Source organism: Mustela putorius, unplaced genomic scaffold, assembly GCF_011764305.1.
Source record: "Mustela putorius furo isolate JIRA1106 unplaced genomic scaffold, ASM1176430v1.1 tig00003853_pilon_pilon_pilon, whole genome shotgun sequence".
Lineage (NCBI taxonomy): Eukaryota > Metazoa > Chordata > Mammalia > Carnivora > Mustelidae > Mustela > Mustela putorius.
Genome location: NW_025422005.1, coordinates 6,253,338 through 6,271,956, shown reverse-complemented (window position 1 = coordinate 6,271,956; position 18,619 = coordinate 6,253,338). Strand labels below are relative to the sequence as shown.

The window sequence follows — 18,619 nt, the reverse complement described above, 5'->3', positions numbered from 1 at the left end:
GAAATGTGCCGCAGGTGGCGTGCAGTGTTACGGGCTGCGGGGCCTGGCCTCAGGCCAGAAAGGAAGCCGTTGTTGGCAGCAGCCCCCCTGAGACTGGGAGAGGGAGGTGTGGGCAGAGCCGGCAAACCCCGGCCTCTGCCGCTGATACAGAACACGCGGCTACATGGCCCGATGACCTGCTGCTGATCCAGTCAGTGACAGAGTCAGCAAGCACCTATTTGGCACCAAGTGTGTACCAGGCGGGGGCGGGGCGGACAGGCACAGTGATGAGGAGTCCGCCCTTGCTGGGCTGGTGGGGGGAAGGCCGGACGACAGGTCATAGCTTGGTGTGGAGACGGAGGCCCCGCTACCTCCTTCGTGGCCGAGCCCCTGACATGCATCGCTATTTGGGGCATGTGTGACTCCGGGGTGAGCTGGTTTGGCCGCCGGGCCCCGCACACCACGGCCAGACCCGGCAGGACCCCTCCTGTGTGAGAAGCATCTCGATGACCCCCACCACCGGGGAAGTGATGCTCGAACTTGCCCCCCAAACCACCCTCACCCACCTCCAGTGGGACTATTTTGCAAGTCTTGTGTGTTATATTGGAAAGGGATGGAATTTTGCTTTTTGCCCAGGGTTGGTTGTTTTAGCATAAAAATAATATTTTCGTTCAACTCTTGCAGCAGGGGTTCCCCCCTCTCCCCAGGACTTGGTGTATCTTTGGTCCTGTGTCTTCAAGTCTCCCCAAATCTGGTGGTGACCCAGTCCAAGAAGCTGGGACCAATCTGGGAAAACATCCATGCTCCTTGGCTGGCTTCAAGGCCTGAGGGTCCGGCTTCTGTCACCTCTGCTATCCACATGCACTGCCAGGATGGTTCCTCTCTGCAGTCCAGGACCGCATGCAGCCACCTATCCCATTCGGGCTGCCTGGGATTGCCTGGGTGGGCCCCCACCCCCTCTCCAGGCCCATGTCTCCTCATCCTTCAAGACTCAACTCAGCACCTCCTCCTCCAGGAAGCCCTCCCAAGCCCCAGGTAGGGCTCAGTGCACTGCCTGTGCCCTCCGTGATGCACCCCCCAGAGGGTTCTGGGCTTTGGGGCAACGTTAGGGTAGTGAAACTTCCCTAGTATTGAGCTTCTGATTTCTTTTCAGAATGTTTCCTATCTGTCCACACCGTATTACCCAGGACTCTTCAATGGCAAATGACAAAAATGCAACCCGATTAGTTTAAGCTGGAGAAAAAGGTGAGATTGGGTGGCTCACAAAACTGGTGAAGGCATGGGAGAAGCAAGCCTTGCGGGACAGGGACGTCAGGACCCCTCGGAACCCCTTGTCTACCTGGGTTCTTTCTCTGGGCCGGGAGCCCTGGCTGCCTGCACCCCAGGCAAACCCACAACCACTCCTCAGTCACAGGAGAGAACCCTGTTCCCACCAGCTCCAGCTAGGAAAATCCCAGGGACGGTGTCTCAGCCTGGGGCCCAGGCTTTGGGTGCACGTGCATTGGGGTAATTTGAGCCGAGCTGTGTAAGCAGCTCGGTGGAAAGGTCTGGACCCATAGTGGAAACCTCAGGGGGCTGGGGCAGGCCAGGGCTGTGGGTCAGGGAGGAGTGCCGTTCCCACCCCCGGGGCCTGAAGGGGAGAGACCCATGGGGAGGCGATGCTGCACCAGCCCCCAGACCTTCCTTCAAGGACGAGGGCACCCTTCCCAGCTGGGGTGATAAATGGCCCACCCCACTCTTGGCCTACGAATGCACCCGGTGGGAGCCTGTGCGGCCCAGATTGGGTGGGGGGAGGCCAGGAGGCCGATGAGGCCGGAGCAGAGAGGAGGGTGGGCGAGCTGAAGACACCCCTGCATCAGCCTCCCCTCTGATGGACCCAGCCTCGGGCATCGGCCCTCCTTCTGGGGGAGGGGGTGAAGGGGTGTTGGAAAGGTCGGCGCCGTAGTCCTACATCCCGTCAGCACACACTGGACCACTGGGGTCGGGGCCTACGGCAGGGGCTCCTCTCTTCAGCGTTTAGGACCGCGGATGAGGCCCGCCGGCAACGGGGGGCAGCGCTGAGCCCGGACAGGTCTGCTTGTCTCGCGGGGACCCTTTCCGCAGGGTGTTGGGGGGCAGGCCGAGGTGTCCTGAAATCAGGCCCTGCAAAGGGGCCTGGGGTCACTCTGCTGGGATGGGCTGGGCTGAGTCATCTGGGCAACCCGCCTGCCGGAGGGGAGCTGCTGGGCGAATTCTGGGGTGGGGGCAGGACGACAGAGTGGCCTGGAGCCGGCTGAGGGAGAAGGAAGGACATCAAAGGAGCCCCTTGTCGGGACGAAGGAGGCCTGTTTCTGGAAGAGTCACCTGAGCTCTCGTTCTCGGGAAGCTCTCCACCGGGGACCCTCCGCCGTGGCTCTCAGAAGACAGGCCGCAGCCCCAGCCCAGCCCACGGCGGCCTCCGTGCCCCCTGACGTCCAGCCCCGGGGCTTCCCACCTCAGGGGACCAGCCCTCCGAGCCGGGAAGGTCACCCCACTCGAGACAGCAGCGGCGCCTCCTCAGTCTGGGCCCCCCTCCGCTGCATCCTGCGGTTTGCGACAATCCCCCAGCATCTGCGAGGACCCGAACGTGGCCGAGAAGGAAAGGGTGCGGAGGCCTTGGGTGGGAGGCCCTGAGGATAATTTTAACCATTTGTTGAGGGATGTCGGGAGATGGGGGGCCGAGTCCGTGTTGGAGACCAGAAGCCACTCTGGGTGTCTCCCCTGGAACTCCTCTCGGTGCGGGGGGCATCAGGGCAGGCCACCCGAGGAACTGGGCCTGTGAACACAGCCCTGGTTTGGGTGTCTCAGGGGATGATGGCTCCTGAAGTAACTTTACAACTAGAAAACCTTTCGGGTGGCTGTTTCTGTCTCTGGAACACGGAATACCTGCTGAAACTATTATTTCTATTAACTAGATTGCCCTGATCTCTAAGGACCGACAGGCACCGAGTAAGACGTGTGAAACTTTCCAGCACGTGACAGATCCATGTGGGTCTGGGGCCAGCACGGTCTCCTGGGGGAGCGGCCCGCCGGTTGGACGGATCATACCCCCCATCCGAATCCAGCCATCTGCTCAGAGATGGGCCCTACACAAAGCCCCAAGAGGAGAGACGGGGCAGGGATCTGACCAGGAGAGGGGCTTGCCTTGAAGCTACATCCACACAAGACTTGACAAAGACTGAGAACATCTTAACTCAACCACATCCGAGATGGGGGGCAGGGGGAGGCTGATAATGGGTTGGGGGAGCGAGACGGTTCTCCGGGCACCTGCTGGTGTGGCCATGGCAATGACCCACTCTGGACAGACCAAAGTCCTCTGTGGGCTCCCAGGCAGAGTCGTGACCGCACACTCTTTCTTCCTCTGGAGTCTCGGGCCATCCAGAAGCTGTGAGCTGTGGCTTCCCTTGTGGGAAAGCCTGTCTACACACACCTAAGACCCCCAGGTCAACTGGAATTTCAAATAAACAACAAATAATGCTCGAGTATACTATGTCCCAAATGTTGCATGGGCCAAATGTCTACTAAAACTGTATTTTTGTTCTTTATCTGAAATTCCAATTTGCCTTCATGTCCTGTAGATGTCCCTGCTAAATCCGATGACCTTAATGAAAGCAAGCTGAACTAGGTCAGCTTCTCGGCAACACAGCCTGACCTCCCTGAATTCCAGGCCATCTACGGACAGGAGCCGGGCGCTTCCTTGTTCTTCCGGGTCTGCTCTGAGTTGGGTTTCTGTCACTTGCGAGCAAAGGAGTCGAGATCGGAATAGCCAGTGACGGCCACAACTGGGGAAAAAAAGCAACCTGGGAATCCAAGGGCTTGAAAATCCAGAGAGTAGCACCAAGGGCTTGAGAACTCTTAAAGGAGCATTTCTGGGGCTGGCGCTCTGGCCTGCAGTCCGGCAGGCAGGTGACCCCCGCTGACCTGGAGCCTTCCCGCCTCCTTCTGTCTTCAAACTGTCCCCTCTTTTTCTTCCTGGGCCGCTGATGATTGGTGTGGTCATTGCTGTCCTACCAGAGTCTGTTGTCCCACTGCAAGGTAATTCATGTTTACTGGGTCATTTTAAACCCCACACTTCCATAGATTTAAAAGAATTTTGCAGGGGCGCCTGGGTGGCTCAGTGGGTTAAGCCGATGCCTTCGACTCAGGTCATGATCTCAGGGTCCTGGGATCGAGTCCCGCATCGGGCTCTCTGCTCGGCAGGGAGCCTGCTTCCCTCCCTCTCTCTCTCTGCCTGCCTCTCCATCTACTTGTGATTTCTCTCTGTCAAATAAATAAATAAAATCTTTAAAAAAAAAAAAAAGAATTTTGCAGTATAAAACCCTTTCGTTAGAGCATGATCTCCAGCGGACACATGCTAGAAAAAACATACGTGTTCAGTGACAGGGACAGGAACTTCATCAGGACGCTACTCTTCCTGGGATATAACGCACGCGTGGAAACCCAAGTGTGAAGACATGAGGAAACAGAGAATGTTCGTGAAAATACAGGCGTACCGTAAAGCAGCATACAGAAGCCTGGCCTGGCAAAGATCAAGTGCCCGGAGGGGGACCCCTGAACACAAAAACAATAGGTAGGCATGGCGGATAATTTTTCGCATTTCGCAGTTTTTACGGTATTCTTAATACACGACTAGAAAATTTACCTTTAGGAAGTCGCTTTCCCTCTTGGTTGGAAGAGGGAAGGGAAACAGACCTCAGCTTTGCAGCCCTTGTAGTTAATGGAGGGACCAAATGAGGAGGCAGTGACAGTGAAAATCGGGGTCACCCTCCCGCCCAGCCCCCACGTTGCTCTCAAGTTCAGCGGTCAATCCCCCCCACCCCCGGTTCTATGATCTTTCTTTCCAACGAGGCTCCTTCACCCAAAAACCATGATGACGGTGTCCACAGGCGGGTGGCGTGAGCAGAGTGCAAGGTCCCAGGTGCGGGGGCCGAGCTCGCTCCCCTTACCATGCCCCCACCCCGTCACCCCAACACGAGTGCTGGCCCCGTTGTCGCCACTCCAGGCCACTGTGAACGTGGGAGATTCCGTCTTCCCGGGGCCACACCCGCCTTGTCCCCCACCCATCAGCCCCTGGCGTCGGCTGCCCCGGCTTCGAGAAGCTCTGTGGACCGAGCCCTGAGGAGGCCTTCAGGTCCCCGGCGACAGCCCAGTTCTCTCCTCACCCACAGACACCTGCCTCGGGGCCCAGAGCAGACCTTCCTGAGCCTCCCTTGGGGACTCACCCCCGCTGGGGTGGCCTCCCTGTGTTACTGAGACGGCCCTGCTCAGTAGCTACCCCCGCAGGAGGCACACATGTCCGGGTGTCGTGTGAACAGGGACATCTGGACCATCCCTGAACCCCCGAAGCCGTAGCTGACGATTCGTCCCGTTTTCACGATCGCCCTCCAGCCACTCGCGCACACGTTTACCGCCCGGCCTCTGCAGTCTTGGTCCCCGGCAGGCCGGTGAGCAGGTGGGGGAGTGGACAGAGGGCAGCCAGGGGCGCCCAGCCATGCTGTCCCCTTCTGTTGGGGGCCCGGCAGGCAAGCAGACGCCCTCCAGGGCTCTGGCTGTGGCTGCACAGAGCTCGGAGGAGATTCTGGAAAAGGCCAGCGCTTCCCGAGCTTGTCCACCGAGAGCGCCTTCGACTATCTGCACGTCCCTGCCTTCCGCCCTCCGGCTGGCTGGGCCAGAACTTCAGTCAGGAAAAATGGTTCAGATGAAGCAATAACCAGCAGCCAACGTGGTCTAGCACGGCGCCAGCCAGCAGCGGGGGGCCTCCCCGGACTGACCAAAGCCTGGCCCCAGACGGGGAGCTCTGCCCTCGCAATAGGCCCCAGCCTCCTCTCGGGCCAGCAGGGGTTTCCGCTGGGCTTCCTGAGACACCCAGCAGCCCCCAGCTGTGGTGTCTCTTGTGCACCCCCGGCACGGGTGACAGTCCTCTTCTAACCCTGCAAATGGTCAGCAGGCAGAATCCCGGCATGACCGCACTCGGGGGCTGGGGAGGGCTGCTTGGCTCTGCTCTCTGCCGTGTCCCTCCCTCTCAGGCTCCCCGTGGTGGGCAGAGGGTCGCCAGCAGCTCCAGGGCAACTGGCCCTCAGGTGGGCGGCCAGGGACCCGGAGGAGCTTTGGCCCCCCATCCTCGAATCACTCTGGTTTGACCAACCTGGGCCACAGGTCACCCGGAACCAGTCGCTGCAGCTGTGGGTGTTGGGGGTCTTGACCTGCCAGGACCCTGAATACAAGCACGCAGAGGCTCCCCAAAGTGGGGGGGAGCAGGTACCTGTGACTCTCAGGGCTGCCTTCACGGCTGCTAGCTGGGCCCCGTCATCACGAGGGCCGGTAGGCGGGGAGCCTGTCTCCCTGGGTTTCTGCAGGACAGCACCCCCTCCCCAGCAGGGAGTGGGAAACCGACTCTGGTTTTTCCCCCAGCTCTGGGCCATCTCCTCCAGGAAGCCTGTTCTCCGTGTGCTTCCCAGGCGGAGGCACAGTCATGGGCCGCCTGCAGCCTCTGGTTTCCGCCTTCATTACCGACCACGGTCCCCCCTTCTTCCCCTGGGGACTCTGGGCATGTGTCTGTTCCCCGGGCCTCTTGATCCCTAGGGACATCTCCCCTTCTGGATTAAGCCCGTGGTTCCTGTCGCTGCCTTGTGAAGTCACCACTCTGCTCGGGTCCCACAACCAGTAAGTCTCTGGCTCCTCTGTCCCCAGTGGTTCTGCAGTTTTACTGAACTACCCCCCCCCAAAATCTTTATGTTTCTGGGAACATGACACAGGTGGAAGGTGAGAATCAGGCAGAGCACACAGAAAAGACCAACGATGGTATCAGGCCCCGTGGCTTTCAGAGATGCTCCCTCCTGGCGTCTCCCTCTGGCCCAGGGCTTCCCCAGCTGGTGGGCTGCCAGCAGTGTTGGGGGGGGACAGCTGAGGGACCCATGAAGCCCGGTCACCTGGCCCACCGAGGTCTCTCCCCGGAGGCCTATGGGCTTCGAGCAAATGGGATGCAGCCACTTTGCGGCGACACACCTGCGTGTGAAGAAGGGACGTACGCAGGTCCTCCCTTGGGGACCAGACTCTCCCCTCCCCTCCACCAAGTCCCACTCACAGCACAGCGACCAGGTCTGTCACCCACACACCCCGTCTCCCGCAGGAAAAAGGAGAGCACAGCTTTTGGCAAAACAATTTTATTGTTTAAAAAATACATGATCCATTTGACATACAAAAAGTCATTTTAAAAACCCTGTTCTGAATGTGTCTCACTGTCTAAAACATCTCTAAGTGTCCGCCGCTTCCACAGAAACCAGGGGCGGTCGGTCTCCTCGTGAACGAAGACAAGGCGCATCCCTGCCACTCGCCAGGGAGGGCTTCGAGTCTTGGGTCTCCCCACCGCACAAGGACACGGTCCCTCTGAGAAAGGAGGTTCTCGCCTCTCTGCTTGCCAGGCAGAAGCCCAGTACGGAGTGTCCCAGCACAGGACGGTCAGACACAGTCTTGACCGCGACACCCACTGGTTTCCATGCTGGCCCCGCGCCCCATCTAGGTCTCTTGCCGGCCCGGGATCAGCTCAGCCTTCCTGGCTGGAGACAAGACCCCGCACTCAGCCCTTGGTTGGGGGACTGGGAGGAGGAGGCTGTACAGGTCCCACCTCGGAGAGCTGATGCACTCTGGGCCCTCGACCGGAGCTCACCCAGCAACCCGTCCTTTCCTAGTTAGGTATCTCATGATGTTTTATGACCGACCTCTCTAGACTTCCGTAGCGGTACAGCTAAACACCACACTGACGAGTTTATGCAGCATCTGTTTGCACTTCCACTTTCACAGCGAACTACTAGCCTTTCAAATGTGCTCCCTGGGCTCTCAGCAACCAAAAATGTGTCTGTTTACCCGGCCTGCAGCAGAGGGGTGAAAAGATGCAGAGACTTCCTGCAAAACATCCGAGAGCGGGGCAAGGGGTGTAGACAAAGACCATCCTAGGGAACGAACACACAAGCAGAAGCATAATTCATCTAGCCCCCCGCCCCGTCCGCCTTCAGGTCACGCACAGACACAGCCCCTGGGGGTCCGCTTTGCAAACAGAAGCTCTCCAGGGAGGATGATTCCCCAGAGAGATCACTCTCCCCAGCTCGCTAGGATTTCAGAAATGCCTCCTCCAGTCCTGTGCTGGCGACAGCACTGGTGAGCTTGTGCCTCGCTTAGCAACGAGCCGTGGATGCCGTGCTCACACCTCACCGGGGCTGCTGACTGGGGGCCAGGGAGCCCGCCTCTGGAGAAGACATCTGCCACTGCAAGTCCCCAGAACGAAGGGACCCTCACTTCCACGGAGACGCCACAGGGTGTGAGAGGGGCCCATGGCCCGCCAGCACCCCCCACAGGCCCCCAGCACCAGACGGAAGCTGGACAGAGCCGGTGGCTCGGGTGAGCTGCGGTGGGCAGAGGGCCGGCAGGGCCCACGGGGGAAGCCAGCGACACTTCCAACCAGGCGACACTCGTTGCTGGAACAAACATTCCCAGAGCCTCTGAGCACCCGGTGGACCAACTGAGCCGCTCGCCCCTGTGATCTGGCCAGACGCCCCCTTGGGCTCCTGTTAGCGGCCGATGCTGGTGTGGCTGGAGGAGGGGACCCCGGAATGAAGCGAGCAGCCCCTCGAGCGCCCCCAGCACGGGCTGCAGCTGTGGGCCCAGCAGAGGGTGGCAGGAGGTCCCGGGGCGGGGGCTGGGGGTAGTACAAGCAGCGAGGCTGACGGCAGGGGACGGCGGGGTGACACTGGGTGGCAGCTGCCCTCTCACGGCCCTCGGCCCTCTGGGTTTGTCTTTCAAGGGGCGGGCGGCCGTGGATGGCACAGGCCGGCCACCATGGGCCTCGTGCGTTCTTGAACACGCCGCCAGGCAGCTTCTCTACAAGCGGCCTGAGGTCTGCAGGCTCCTGTCTCCTTAGGAGAAAAACCTAACCAGATAAAACCGACACAGACTGAGTCTATGCTGCTTATGTGAGGCCGCATGTGTTTTTGTTGAAAATAAAATTTTTTTTGTCCCTGGAAAACTAAACAGCGGGAAACTACCCCTCAAGGGCCTATGGAAGCGTCCCCCCACTCCTTTCTCTGCCACACGGTCCCCAGCTCTCTGGGCAAACGGGGAAGCGAGGGAGCGAGGCAGAGCAGCAGCGAGCTCTGGGCCCCGGGGACAGCAGGCCTGGTCCTCCGGGGGGACGACCCGGGGAGGGGGACACTCTGGCCCGCCAGGCCCAGGGTGGGACTAGAGCTCTGTCTGCAGAGAAGCGAGCAGCAGCGGCCAGCACGACACGACTGTTGTGACTTGCGGTCAGCAGAGAACGGTGCTCCCAGAGCAAACTCGGAGTCTGGCTCACGACCACCTGGAAAGCCCCTCCCTTCTCTCCCCACAGCACATGGCAAGGGGCTCGCTCTAGAGATGCTAATACCAGCCCCCCAGGTCCGGAGGATAGGCAGGCTCCCGCCCACCCCTCGGGGCACCCTGGCCTGTGGCATCAGACAACTGCTGCTCTGGTGTCCAAGTCTCTGCAAACAAGGACCCCCTCACGTTCCTCACTGGGCACATGAGAGAGTGGAGGCCACTGAGCACCGTGTGTCATGCCGCCCCGGTCCTCGTCAACCGCTCGAGGAAGTGGGGGGGCAGAGCGGCACCCACACTGGGGCCACAGCAGCCTCGCTGCAGCATACGGGCCCGCAGCACGAACCTGGGAACAGCCCGGGCTCCCGCCCCTGCGTGCTCCCTCGTGGTCCCCGGGTGAGCTCGACACGCAGGCTCCCTTCTGCACCTCGGGGCCCCAGCTCACGGACAGCGTGCAGTTGGATCAGAGCAGCATTTTCCGAACTATGTATCAGCTCAGTCTAACAGGCTCTAAGCAGCTTTTCTCAAAAACGAAAAATAGAAACTGGAAAGCGTCTCATGTCCTAAGGTAAGAATCCCTTCATGGAACTTGTGCGTGAGGCAGACTCGCACACAAATGTGATCACGGACGCCCGGGGTAAGGTGTGCTTCCCACCGTGGGTCATGGTCCGGAAAGGCGGAACACCACGAGTCTAGGTGGCCCAGTACAGGACAAGGGAGCAAGCGGACGCAGGGGAACACCGGCAGGGTCTTCTGGTGGACTTTCCTGCTGTGATCTCAGGACACCACTTGGCCCCCCTGCCCTGGCCCCCGCCCCTGCCCCATCCACAGATGAAGGCAGGACCCTCCTCTCGGACGGGAGGTCCTGGGCTCAGGCCCACACGGACTCACTATTAGTCAGCAGTGGTGACATCAAGAGCCTGCTGGCCTATGCTGTAGCGGTGTTACAACCACAGAGGATGAAGTTCCTGACGAACACATGGCGTGTTCAAGGCCAAGGGCTCCTGGGCTGCCGGGAGGGGAGGGCAGGGCAGGGCAGGGACGGTGCAAGAGCGCCCCCACGTGGCCACAGGCGGCACCGGGCCTGCAACCGTCCGTGTCCCCTCAGGAGCAGGAGCCCTGGAGGCAAAAGAAAACCGCTAAACCGCAGACCCCCAGACACAGAGACTTGGCGACCCAGCAGTGGGGAGAGCTTTGCCAAGGTCAGCTCTCCCGGTGTAAGGAGAACTGTCCTGTCGGAGGGTCGTGCGAGGCCACGGGGCTTTGAACACGAGAGCCTTTCCCATGGAGAACCCCCAGCTCAGGCTTTTTTTTCTTCAAGGCTTTTCAATCCATAGCCTTGAAGAAAGTATAAACAATCAAAAGCAGAGAAATACGTCTGCCGATGACGATGACGTATTTCCTCACCAAGGAAAGCCCTCAGGGTGACACCAACAACTGACACAAGGTGTGACTGTAAAACAAGAGAGCAGCCACCAGGGAAAAATCGAGCTCATTCCCTCCCAGTCCTGCCTTGGGAGCATGAGCATGTGGGCAGCTGAAATACCAACTAAATGTGTGAGAATATTTCTTAAAGGAATTTAGAGACACCCCATCCCCCGCCACCGTTACCGGCCGGCGCTAACGGAGAACAGAGCACCCACCTCCTCTCCACAGGGGCTTCCCGTCTGTCTCCCCAGGCGGTCAGTGTGTGGCGGTGCCAGGAGATGCAGCAGGAGGGGCCAGCAGACAGCAAGCAGACAGACTCCGTGCCCCTGAGAGGTAGTGTGAAGGGGGGGCTGCAAACTGGTCAAGTCCCTGAGAAGCCCGTGGGCAGCCAGCGCCGCCTGGGAACCGCAGCCCCCCTGGGTGGAGGCCCAGCCCCTGTCTGGTCAGATCAGAGCCCCTGGGTGGTCCGGACGATTTCCCTCACATCTCTCCCCACAAACAACGTGTCCCCATCACAGAAAGACTTAACCGGATCTTGCGTGGTAAAGCAAGAGAGTGCACTGAGAGTGGAAACGCCCATAGGAAGTCTCCTGATGTGTAAAGGACCCTCTGGAGTGAGGGACCCCTGGAATGGCCGAGTCATCTACGCCGACTGCGTATCACGAAGGGGGTTGGCCAGAGAATGGAGAGTGGGCAGGGGGCCTCCCCCACACAAAGAAGTTCACCTACGGACAAAGGGAGCTCCAAACACCACTTGCAAGAAACCTCCCACTGTTTGCAGCTGTATCACTGCTACCGCCCTTCATCTGTCTGCGGGACAGCAGGAAGACAGAGGGGAAGGGAACCCAGAGAGACAGAGCAGGAGGAAGCAGCCACAGAGAGGCCAGGACAGTAGGCTAAATGCCAGAGGCTTGGGAAGAAAGGGAGGGATAAAGAAATGGCCAACTCGAGGTCTCCAGACGGTTTCTAGCACCTGGTTGGCATGGGCACTATACCTGACGGACACCTGTGCCCCCGTCTCACTACTATCCAGTCTTCTTTTCCCCAGGAGCCAGTTCAAGGATCACCTCCTCCAGGAAGCCTTCCCTGATTAACCTTAGCTGTTGCATTACTGTTGAAGTTGGGAGCTTCCACACCAATCTTATTTTGTGCTGGCTGGTGTTATCGTGTAACTGCTGCTGGTATGTTCTTAGCGTGGCTATTCCTCTCCTGACTTGGACTGGAAGCTTCTCAAGAGCAGAGCCTCCATTTCTTCCATGTCTGTGTCTACCCACCACAACTGGATAGAGACTGTCAAAGGGATTGGGATAAGGCCTAGTCCTTTCCTCTCTGGGGACTTAACCCTGAGGCATCAGATTCCAGAGGGCCAGGGCAGGTGGCAGGACTAAGGACGGGGACAGGACAGGGGGAAGCAAGCGTGGGAGTGAGCAAAGGCCAGAGGCACCATCATCCCAGGAAAGCCTCATAGTCCATATACCAAACCAGCTGGCCAGAACTAGGCAGGACCCCCGAAATGGGCCACTTCTTAGGCTGATGGCCCACACGGCTCACCAGCAAGGTGATCTCCCGCTTCATCCTGCCCATGACCAGGATGGCCACCTTGCGGGCACGGTTGATGAGCGGCAGGCTGAGGCTCATGCGCTGGTGCGGCTTGGAGGGGCTCCTGGTCAGCACCACTGGCTGTGGGCCCTCCAGGCCGGCGGGCGACTGTGGGAACAGGGAGGCCGTGTGCCCATCCGTGCCCATGCCCAGCAGCACCAGGTCGAAGCTGCTGTTGGTCACCAGGGCCGAGATCTCACTGGCATACATCTGGGCGCCCTGGTCCTCCTCGGCACAGAGGCGCTGGTGCAGGTGCACCGGCATGGGGTGGACGTTGTAGTAGGGGACCCTCACGTGCTGCAGCAGGTGCACCTGCAGCCCCTGGAAGTTCGACTCCGGGTCGCGAAGCGGGACGCAGCGCTCATCCACCAGCCACAGGTGCGTGTGGGCCCAGGGGAAGCCGTAGTGCTGGGTGGCCAGCTGCTGGAACAGGGGCACGGGGCTGGAGCCGCCTGACAGCGCCAGGTGGAACTCGCCGAAGCGCCTCACCGCCCGCATAGCCGTGGCCTCGATGTCATCGGCCAGCTTCGCGATCAGCTCCTCCGGCCAGGCCGAGATCAGCAGGCTGTCCCGGTACTTAGACTGGAGAACCTGGAAGTCGCTGGGACTCGGAGCGGAGCCTGGCCCTGGCACCAGCTGCTCCGGCTGCTGCCGGGAAAAGCGCAACTGGGTGCCAGTAAACTCGAAGTCCAACAGGTGCCCGTTCTCAGCTCCTCCTGGGTAGAGGCGCGGGGCCTCGTGGGCCAGGCTGTCCAGCAAGGGGGTCCAGAAGGCCCAGGAGGCCAGCAAGTTCTCTGTGGTGATAAACGAGTCCTTGCGGCCGTGGAAGATGTGAGATATGAGGACAGAATAGGCGTCCTGCTCCCTCACGGGGCTGTACGCATAGAAATCCGACAGGGGGCGCCCAAAAAGGCGGAGCCCGGGCCGGTCCTCCACTTCCTTCCAGCTCCCAGAGGGCAGGAAGGGCCTGAACAGGTTCCGACTGACCAGCACGGCGGGACTGCCCAGCTCCCCGTGTCCGATGTAGAAGACGATCTGCCGTGGCAGGCACTGGCTCTGGTCCGCCACCCAGCGCGTCTCAGTCTGGGCGCAGTAAGCCTGGTTCCGGAACAAGATCCGCACGTAGCCCACTCTCTCATCCAAGGCTTTGCCAGACATCAGGATGAAAGGGACGCCCTCCCAGCGAAGGTTGTCCATGTGAACAAGGATGCCTGAGGTGACAGGGGACAGCGGAGGTGACCCTTGGGCACAGAGAGCCCAGGACTTCCCAGCACACCCACCTTCCCTACCCTCCCTCCCCATCAGCACTTCTTGTCTCTGAGCCCTTCCTCTAGGCAGGTGCCTTTGAAGCACCCCAGGCCTTGTCATGCTCAGTCTTTCTAGCATCTACTCAATGCCCAGTCAGTGCTCGAAATGCAGCCTCTGGACCACCTCAGCCACCCCTCCGTGAGGCGCCTTATGGTCCTAGCCTCCCTGCCCCAGCAAAGAGAACTGAAGTCTCACGGTGGGGGGTGGGGATGCTTCCCTCCCACTTGCAGAGCACCTGGATGTGCCTGAGCCAAGGCCAGACAGGGGAGAAGGGGCAGGGCCAGAGCTCTGAGCCCACAGCAGGGTGGTGAGCAGGTAAGGGGGGCGTGCAGGGACAGGAACATGGCAGTGGGAGCCAAGAGCTCAGTGCCCTCCTGACTCGGGTCCCCAGCCTGGTTTTCCTACATACTGCCTCCACGTGACCCTGAGCAAGTGTCTGAAGTTCATGGAGCCTCTGGTTTCCTGACCTTGGAATGGGAGCAGTGATGCTGCCTGCATCCCGGGTCTGTGCCCTCAGATATCTAGGAGGTGGCCTCTAGCCAGGGCCTGGCACGTCCTCAGTGCCCCACGGACAGCCGCCGCTCCTGGGGAGGAGCTTATTACCTGCAGCCTTAGGGGGGCAGGCCTCTCCAGGGGCACTCTGGGCCCGGGAATGGTCCATAGCACGGCTCAGGAGGACGTCTGTCTGAGCAGCAGGGAGACTGCCTGCTGGAGGTGCCTTGGGCTGTGGCCGGACCAATCTGTAGCCTCCCTGGGGGGCTGGTTATAGGCGGAAGCTGGGTCTGTCCCCAGCTCAGAGAGCTCCAGAAGCGTGTGTGGATGCGGACCAAACTGAGACCACCGCCGGGGTGCCCGTCACCCAGAACGACCCAACAGGTAAGCTGCTGCCGAAAGACGCCGGAAGGCCAGAGAAGCAAAGGCCCTTGCTCCTTGGCGACGAGCCCCCTGGTGAATGTGCCACCTGAGGTCTCTTCCAACCCAACCAAAGGGCGTCTGGACTCAGGAAGCTGCTTCCAGTAGGGGGCAGCCCCGGGGCCCACCTGCGAAGGTCGGCGTCAGGCTGTGGAAGCTGTCTGGCTTCTGCTGCTCTCGGCGCACCTGTCCGCTGTACGCCTGGTACTGGCCCAGGACGGCACTGCCCTTGTGCAGGCCCCGCAGAGCCTGGAAGGCCTGGAGCTTGTGCCGCAGCACAGCCTCTGAGCTGCTGACGTTGTAGGGCAGCTCCATGGCCACGAGGGTGAGGACCTCCGTCAGGTGGTTCTGGAGCACATCGCGGATGACGCCGTACTCCTCGTAGAAGCCAGTGCGGCCTACACGGGAGGGGGTGGGGAAGCAGGGGCTGTGAAGAATCAGCAAGGTGCAAGACCACCCCGAGGCACACGGGGACCCCCTACCCTGCACCCCAGCCCTGTGTACCCACTCTGCAGCCGGTGACCTTAGACCCTGGGCCAGAGAGCTTACAAAAACGACTTAAGCCAGAGCCAACCTCAGCGAGAGAAGGAAGGAGGGTGTCTCTGAGCATTCTAAGTGAAGCTGTCCAACTCCTTGGGCCTTCCCAGGAATCTGCGTGGAGAAGGGTCTGGCGCCAGCAGAGGCCAGAGGGCGTTTATTGGCAGATGTGAGGCCGGACTCCTGCGCCCCGTGTCCCACCCCCGGCATCCGTCTGCAGGTGTGGTACTGCTGGGGGCGGTGGCATCACTGCTCTGGGGTCTGTGTTGCTTAGGAATGTGTGATCCCAGGCATTTCCTGACATCTGGGTCTGCTTCTGCACCCTACCATTAAATGGGGTAAATGGAGAGAGCCGGAGCATCCACACTCACAAGATCCTGATGTCGAGAGGAAGAAACATGCTCACTCTGATAACATGAAAACCAATTTTGAAAACAGGATATAAAACGACCGGTGTATTTAGAACTTCAATAAATGAAAAACGACACTGGATATTAGAAATTCAGTGGGTAGGTTTTATGAATTAAAAACAGGTGGAAAGAGTCATTAGAAGACAGATCTGAAGAGGTCATCCTGAACGCAGGATAAAGGGACAAAAAGAAACCCCCCACACACAGCATGCATCTCCCTCAAAACTAAACAACAAACTGTCTAGAGACTCTGACCTACATAGAAACAATAAAGAGAAGCAAAGGAATGAGCTACCCCAAATCCGGAATAGTCAAGGAGAGAAAAAAAGGACAGGATTTGGGGAAGGGCACAATAAGGCTCCTTTTAAAAAGTGGCTTGGTGGGTACACTGGGGTCTGCGCTACCGTACTTCTTCATGCTATGCACATTTAATAGGAATTCTTTTTTATCTAGTCAATGTTTAATTCAAATAAGCAAGAAGCAGCGGCCCCCGGTTTAGACCTGCCTGGTCCCGCACACTCCCTTACAGGGGCCACCCGGGGTCCTCGGCACCAGCGCTGAGCCACCTGCCCCAGCCCGGCCCATGGTGCTCGCTCACCGCCAGCTGGACGGCGAGCAGGACCAGCCATGACTGGCAGAACGTGCCCTGAATGCAGCCCAATAGGCCAGTAATTCCAGGAACAGTGTCTATCGGTCCGTTTACTCCTAACAATCATGATCTGTAAGGAGGTCTTACTTTTATTTCTTTTTTTCAAGATTTATTTATCTATTTATTTGACAGGTGGAGACACAGCAGAAGAGGGAACACAAGCAGGGGAAGTCAGAGAGGGAGAAGTAGACTTTCCACTGAGCAGGGAGCCCAAAGTGGGGCTCCATCCCAGGACCCTGGGACCATGACCTGAGCCGAAGGCAGACACCCAACGACTGACTCACCCAGGTGCCCCAGAAGGTCTTAATTTTAAAACACAAATTTTAATTGTAAAAATACAAGGAAACTGGGATTCAGAGAAGTTAGGTAATTTGCCGAGGGCCACACAGCTGACAAAGGAGTAAAAATGAGACTGAACGCAGAGCCTGCCATTCTTACCACCCAAAGATCCCCCCCTTCAATGTCCCACTACTCCCACCTAAACCACCACACAAGTGAACATTAAACTCAGGAGGGGAGCTGAATGGCACAAGTACCAGCGGCTGGTGGGAGTAGCAGGAAGAGGCTGGCAGAGCTTTGCTGGAAGGATAGACCTAGGTCAAAGGTCAGGGACCCCAAAATCCTAGTGAAGCAAGTCACAGTGGGAGGAGGACACGGCAGGGATGGTGTCCCTCAGGACTGTTAAATGCCTCAGCTGCAGTCCAGTGGTGCCTCACAGGATGATGGGCCCTGCGTGACCAAATCTTCCAGATTTTTAGGAGAATATAAAGGTTTGGATTAAGTTGAATCTCATGATTTTTTTTTAAAGATCCTATTTATTTATTTGAGAGTGAGAGCGCGAGGGAGAGGGAAAGAGAATCTGAAGCAGACTCCACACTGAGCACAGAGCTCAACGGAAGGCTCAACCCCACAACGGTGAGATCATGACCTGAGCCAAACCGTAAGCTGGACACTTAACCGACGGAGCCACCCAGGTGCTTCAGAATCTCGTGATTTTTAAGTGTGCACAAATAACTGATTTTTTTTAATGCTGTATATCTCAAAGCAATACATATGTGCGTGGACTCTGCCCTGGGCCACACCCTAGCTGGGGTACACATCACGAACCAGAGGACAGAGGCCCCAACACACAGAGTGTGTCCGACAGCGGGAAGCCCGGCCTGGCAGGAGCAGTGGTCTGTGATTCAAAATAGCAGAAATCCAGAACAGACGGAAAGGGACTTGTAAGCGGGGCTGAGAAGTCTCCAGGGCTATTAAAAGCTCTTTACTTCCACCAGTTAAACAGAATTACCATGTGGTCCAGCAATTTCACTCCTGCGTGCGCACCCGAGAGAAATGAAAATGTAGACGCACGCAGACATGGGTACACAAACTATTCACAACGGCCGAGGACTGGAAAGAACTCAAATGTCCATCACCTGCTGACGGGTGGATAAAATGTGGCCTGTCCCATAGTCTGTTGGACATTATTCCCACGAACGACAGAAGTCCCGGTGCCCGCTGCCATGCAGACACACCCAGACACCGTGCCGGACGCCGTGCGCTCGGCGAGAGAAGCCAAACCCAGAGGCCACCCGCGGTGTGAGGTCGCCTGGACGGGATGTGGCAGGAACAGGCAGATCCACAGACACAGTGGGTCGGCGGCTGCGCGGGGCTGGGAGGGAATGCGGATGAGGGAATGCGGATGAGGGTGAGGGGCTTCTTCTGAAGACAATACGAACGTTCTAGGGTTGCCTGTGGTGGCTGCACAGCTGAGAGTATATTAAAATCCACTGCACTGTATGTTTTAACGGGTAAATTGTCTGATATGTGGCTTGTATCTCAAATAAGACTTTTTCAAGCAAGTGTTAGAGCAGGAAGGGAAACCCCGACGGAGGTGCCGTGGGCCACCGCCCTCTCCCACCCACCTGCCGGACGACCTTCCTGCGAGGGGCCTGGTAGTGATGCAACCAGCAAGGCAGCACTTGGGGCACATCCGGGACGTAACTAGGGCCACAGAAAATGAAGTGACAGCAAAACGCAAGGCATCAGGAGATGAATACAGGCTGTGCGGAGGCCGATCCAGGCCGTGACCTGGAGTGTGGTCTCCGGAAGCGGGAGGTACGGGTTCACGTACCCGCTCTGTCGCCTTTCAGCTCTGCGACCCCACATGAGCGGTCCTCACTCCCTCGTAAGTGGGGAACAGTGGCATTCCCCTGAGTCGGGCTGCCCTGAGCAGTAATGAGTTAACCCATGTATGGGGCTGGGAACGGTGCCTGGCACACAGGAGGTGCTGGGAGGTCCCGGCTAGGATCTGTGTTATTACAGGAGCTGCAAGAGAGGGGCTACCGGCCAGGCGACACAGGGGACCGTCACCACCTGGAAATAAAGAAGTCTGAAAACGCAGCTGGTGTTTCCTGAGAGAAATTCAACGACCGTTTACATTCGACATCTA

At 58.7% G+C, this 18,619-nt stretch overlaps 1 protein-coding gene across 4 annotated transcripts in view; it reads right to left on the bottom strand.

The window, feature by feature from the left end:
* The window catches only part of LOC101678627 (SPRY domain-containing SOCS box protein 1), a 108,588-nt gene that overhangs the window by 72,646 nt on the left and 17,323 nt on the right, over positions 1-18,619 (bottom strand). For all 4 annotated transcript variants that reach the window (XM_004768614.3, XM_045063687.1, XM_045063689.1 and 1 more), the window contains 2 exons: positions 14,718-14,987; positions 7,145-13,580 (listed from right to left, as the gene is read on the bottom strand). In XM_004768614.3, the coding sequence (XP_004768671.1) occupies positions 12,217-13,580; positions 14,718-14,987 (1,634 nt within the window). In that variant the 3' untranslated portion in view covers positions 7,145-12,216. Of the gene's footprint in view, positions 13,581-14,717; positions 14,988-18,619 lie in introns of those variants that run through there.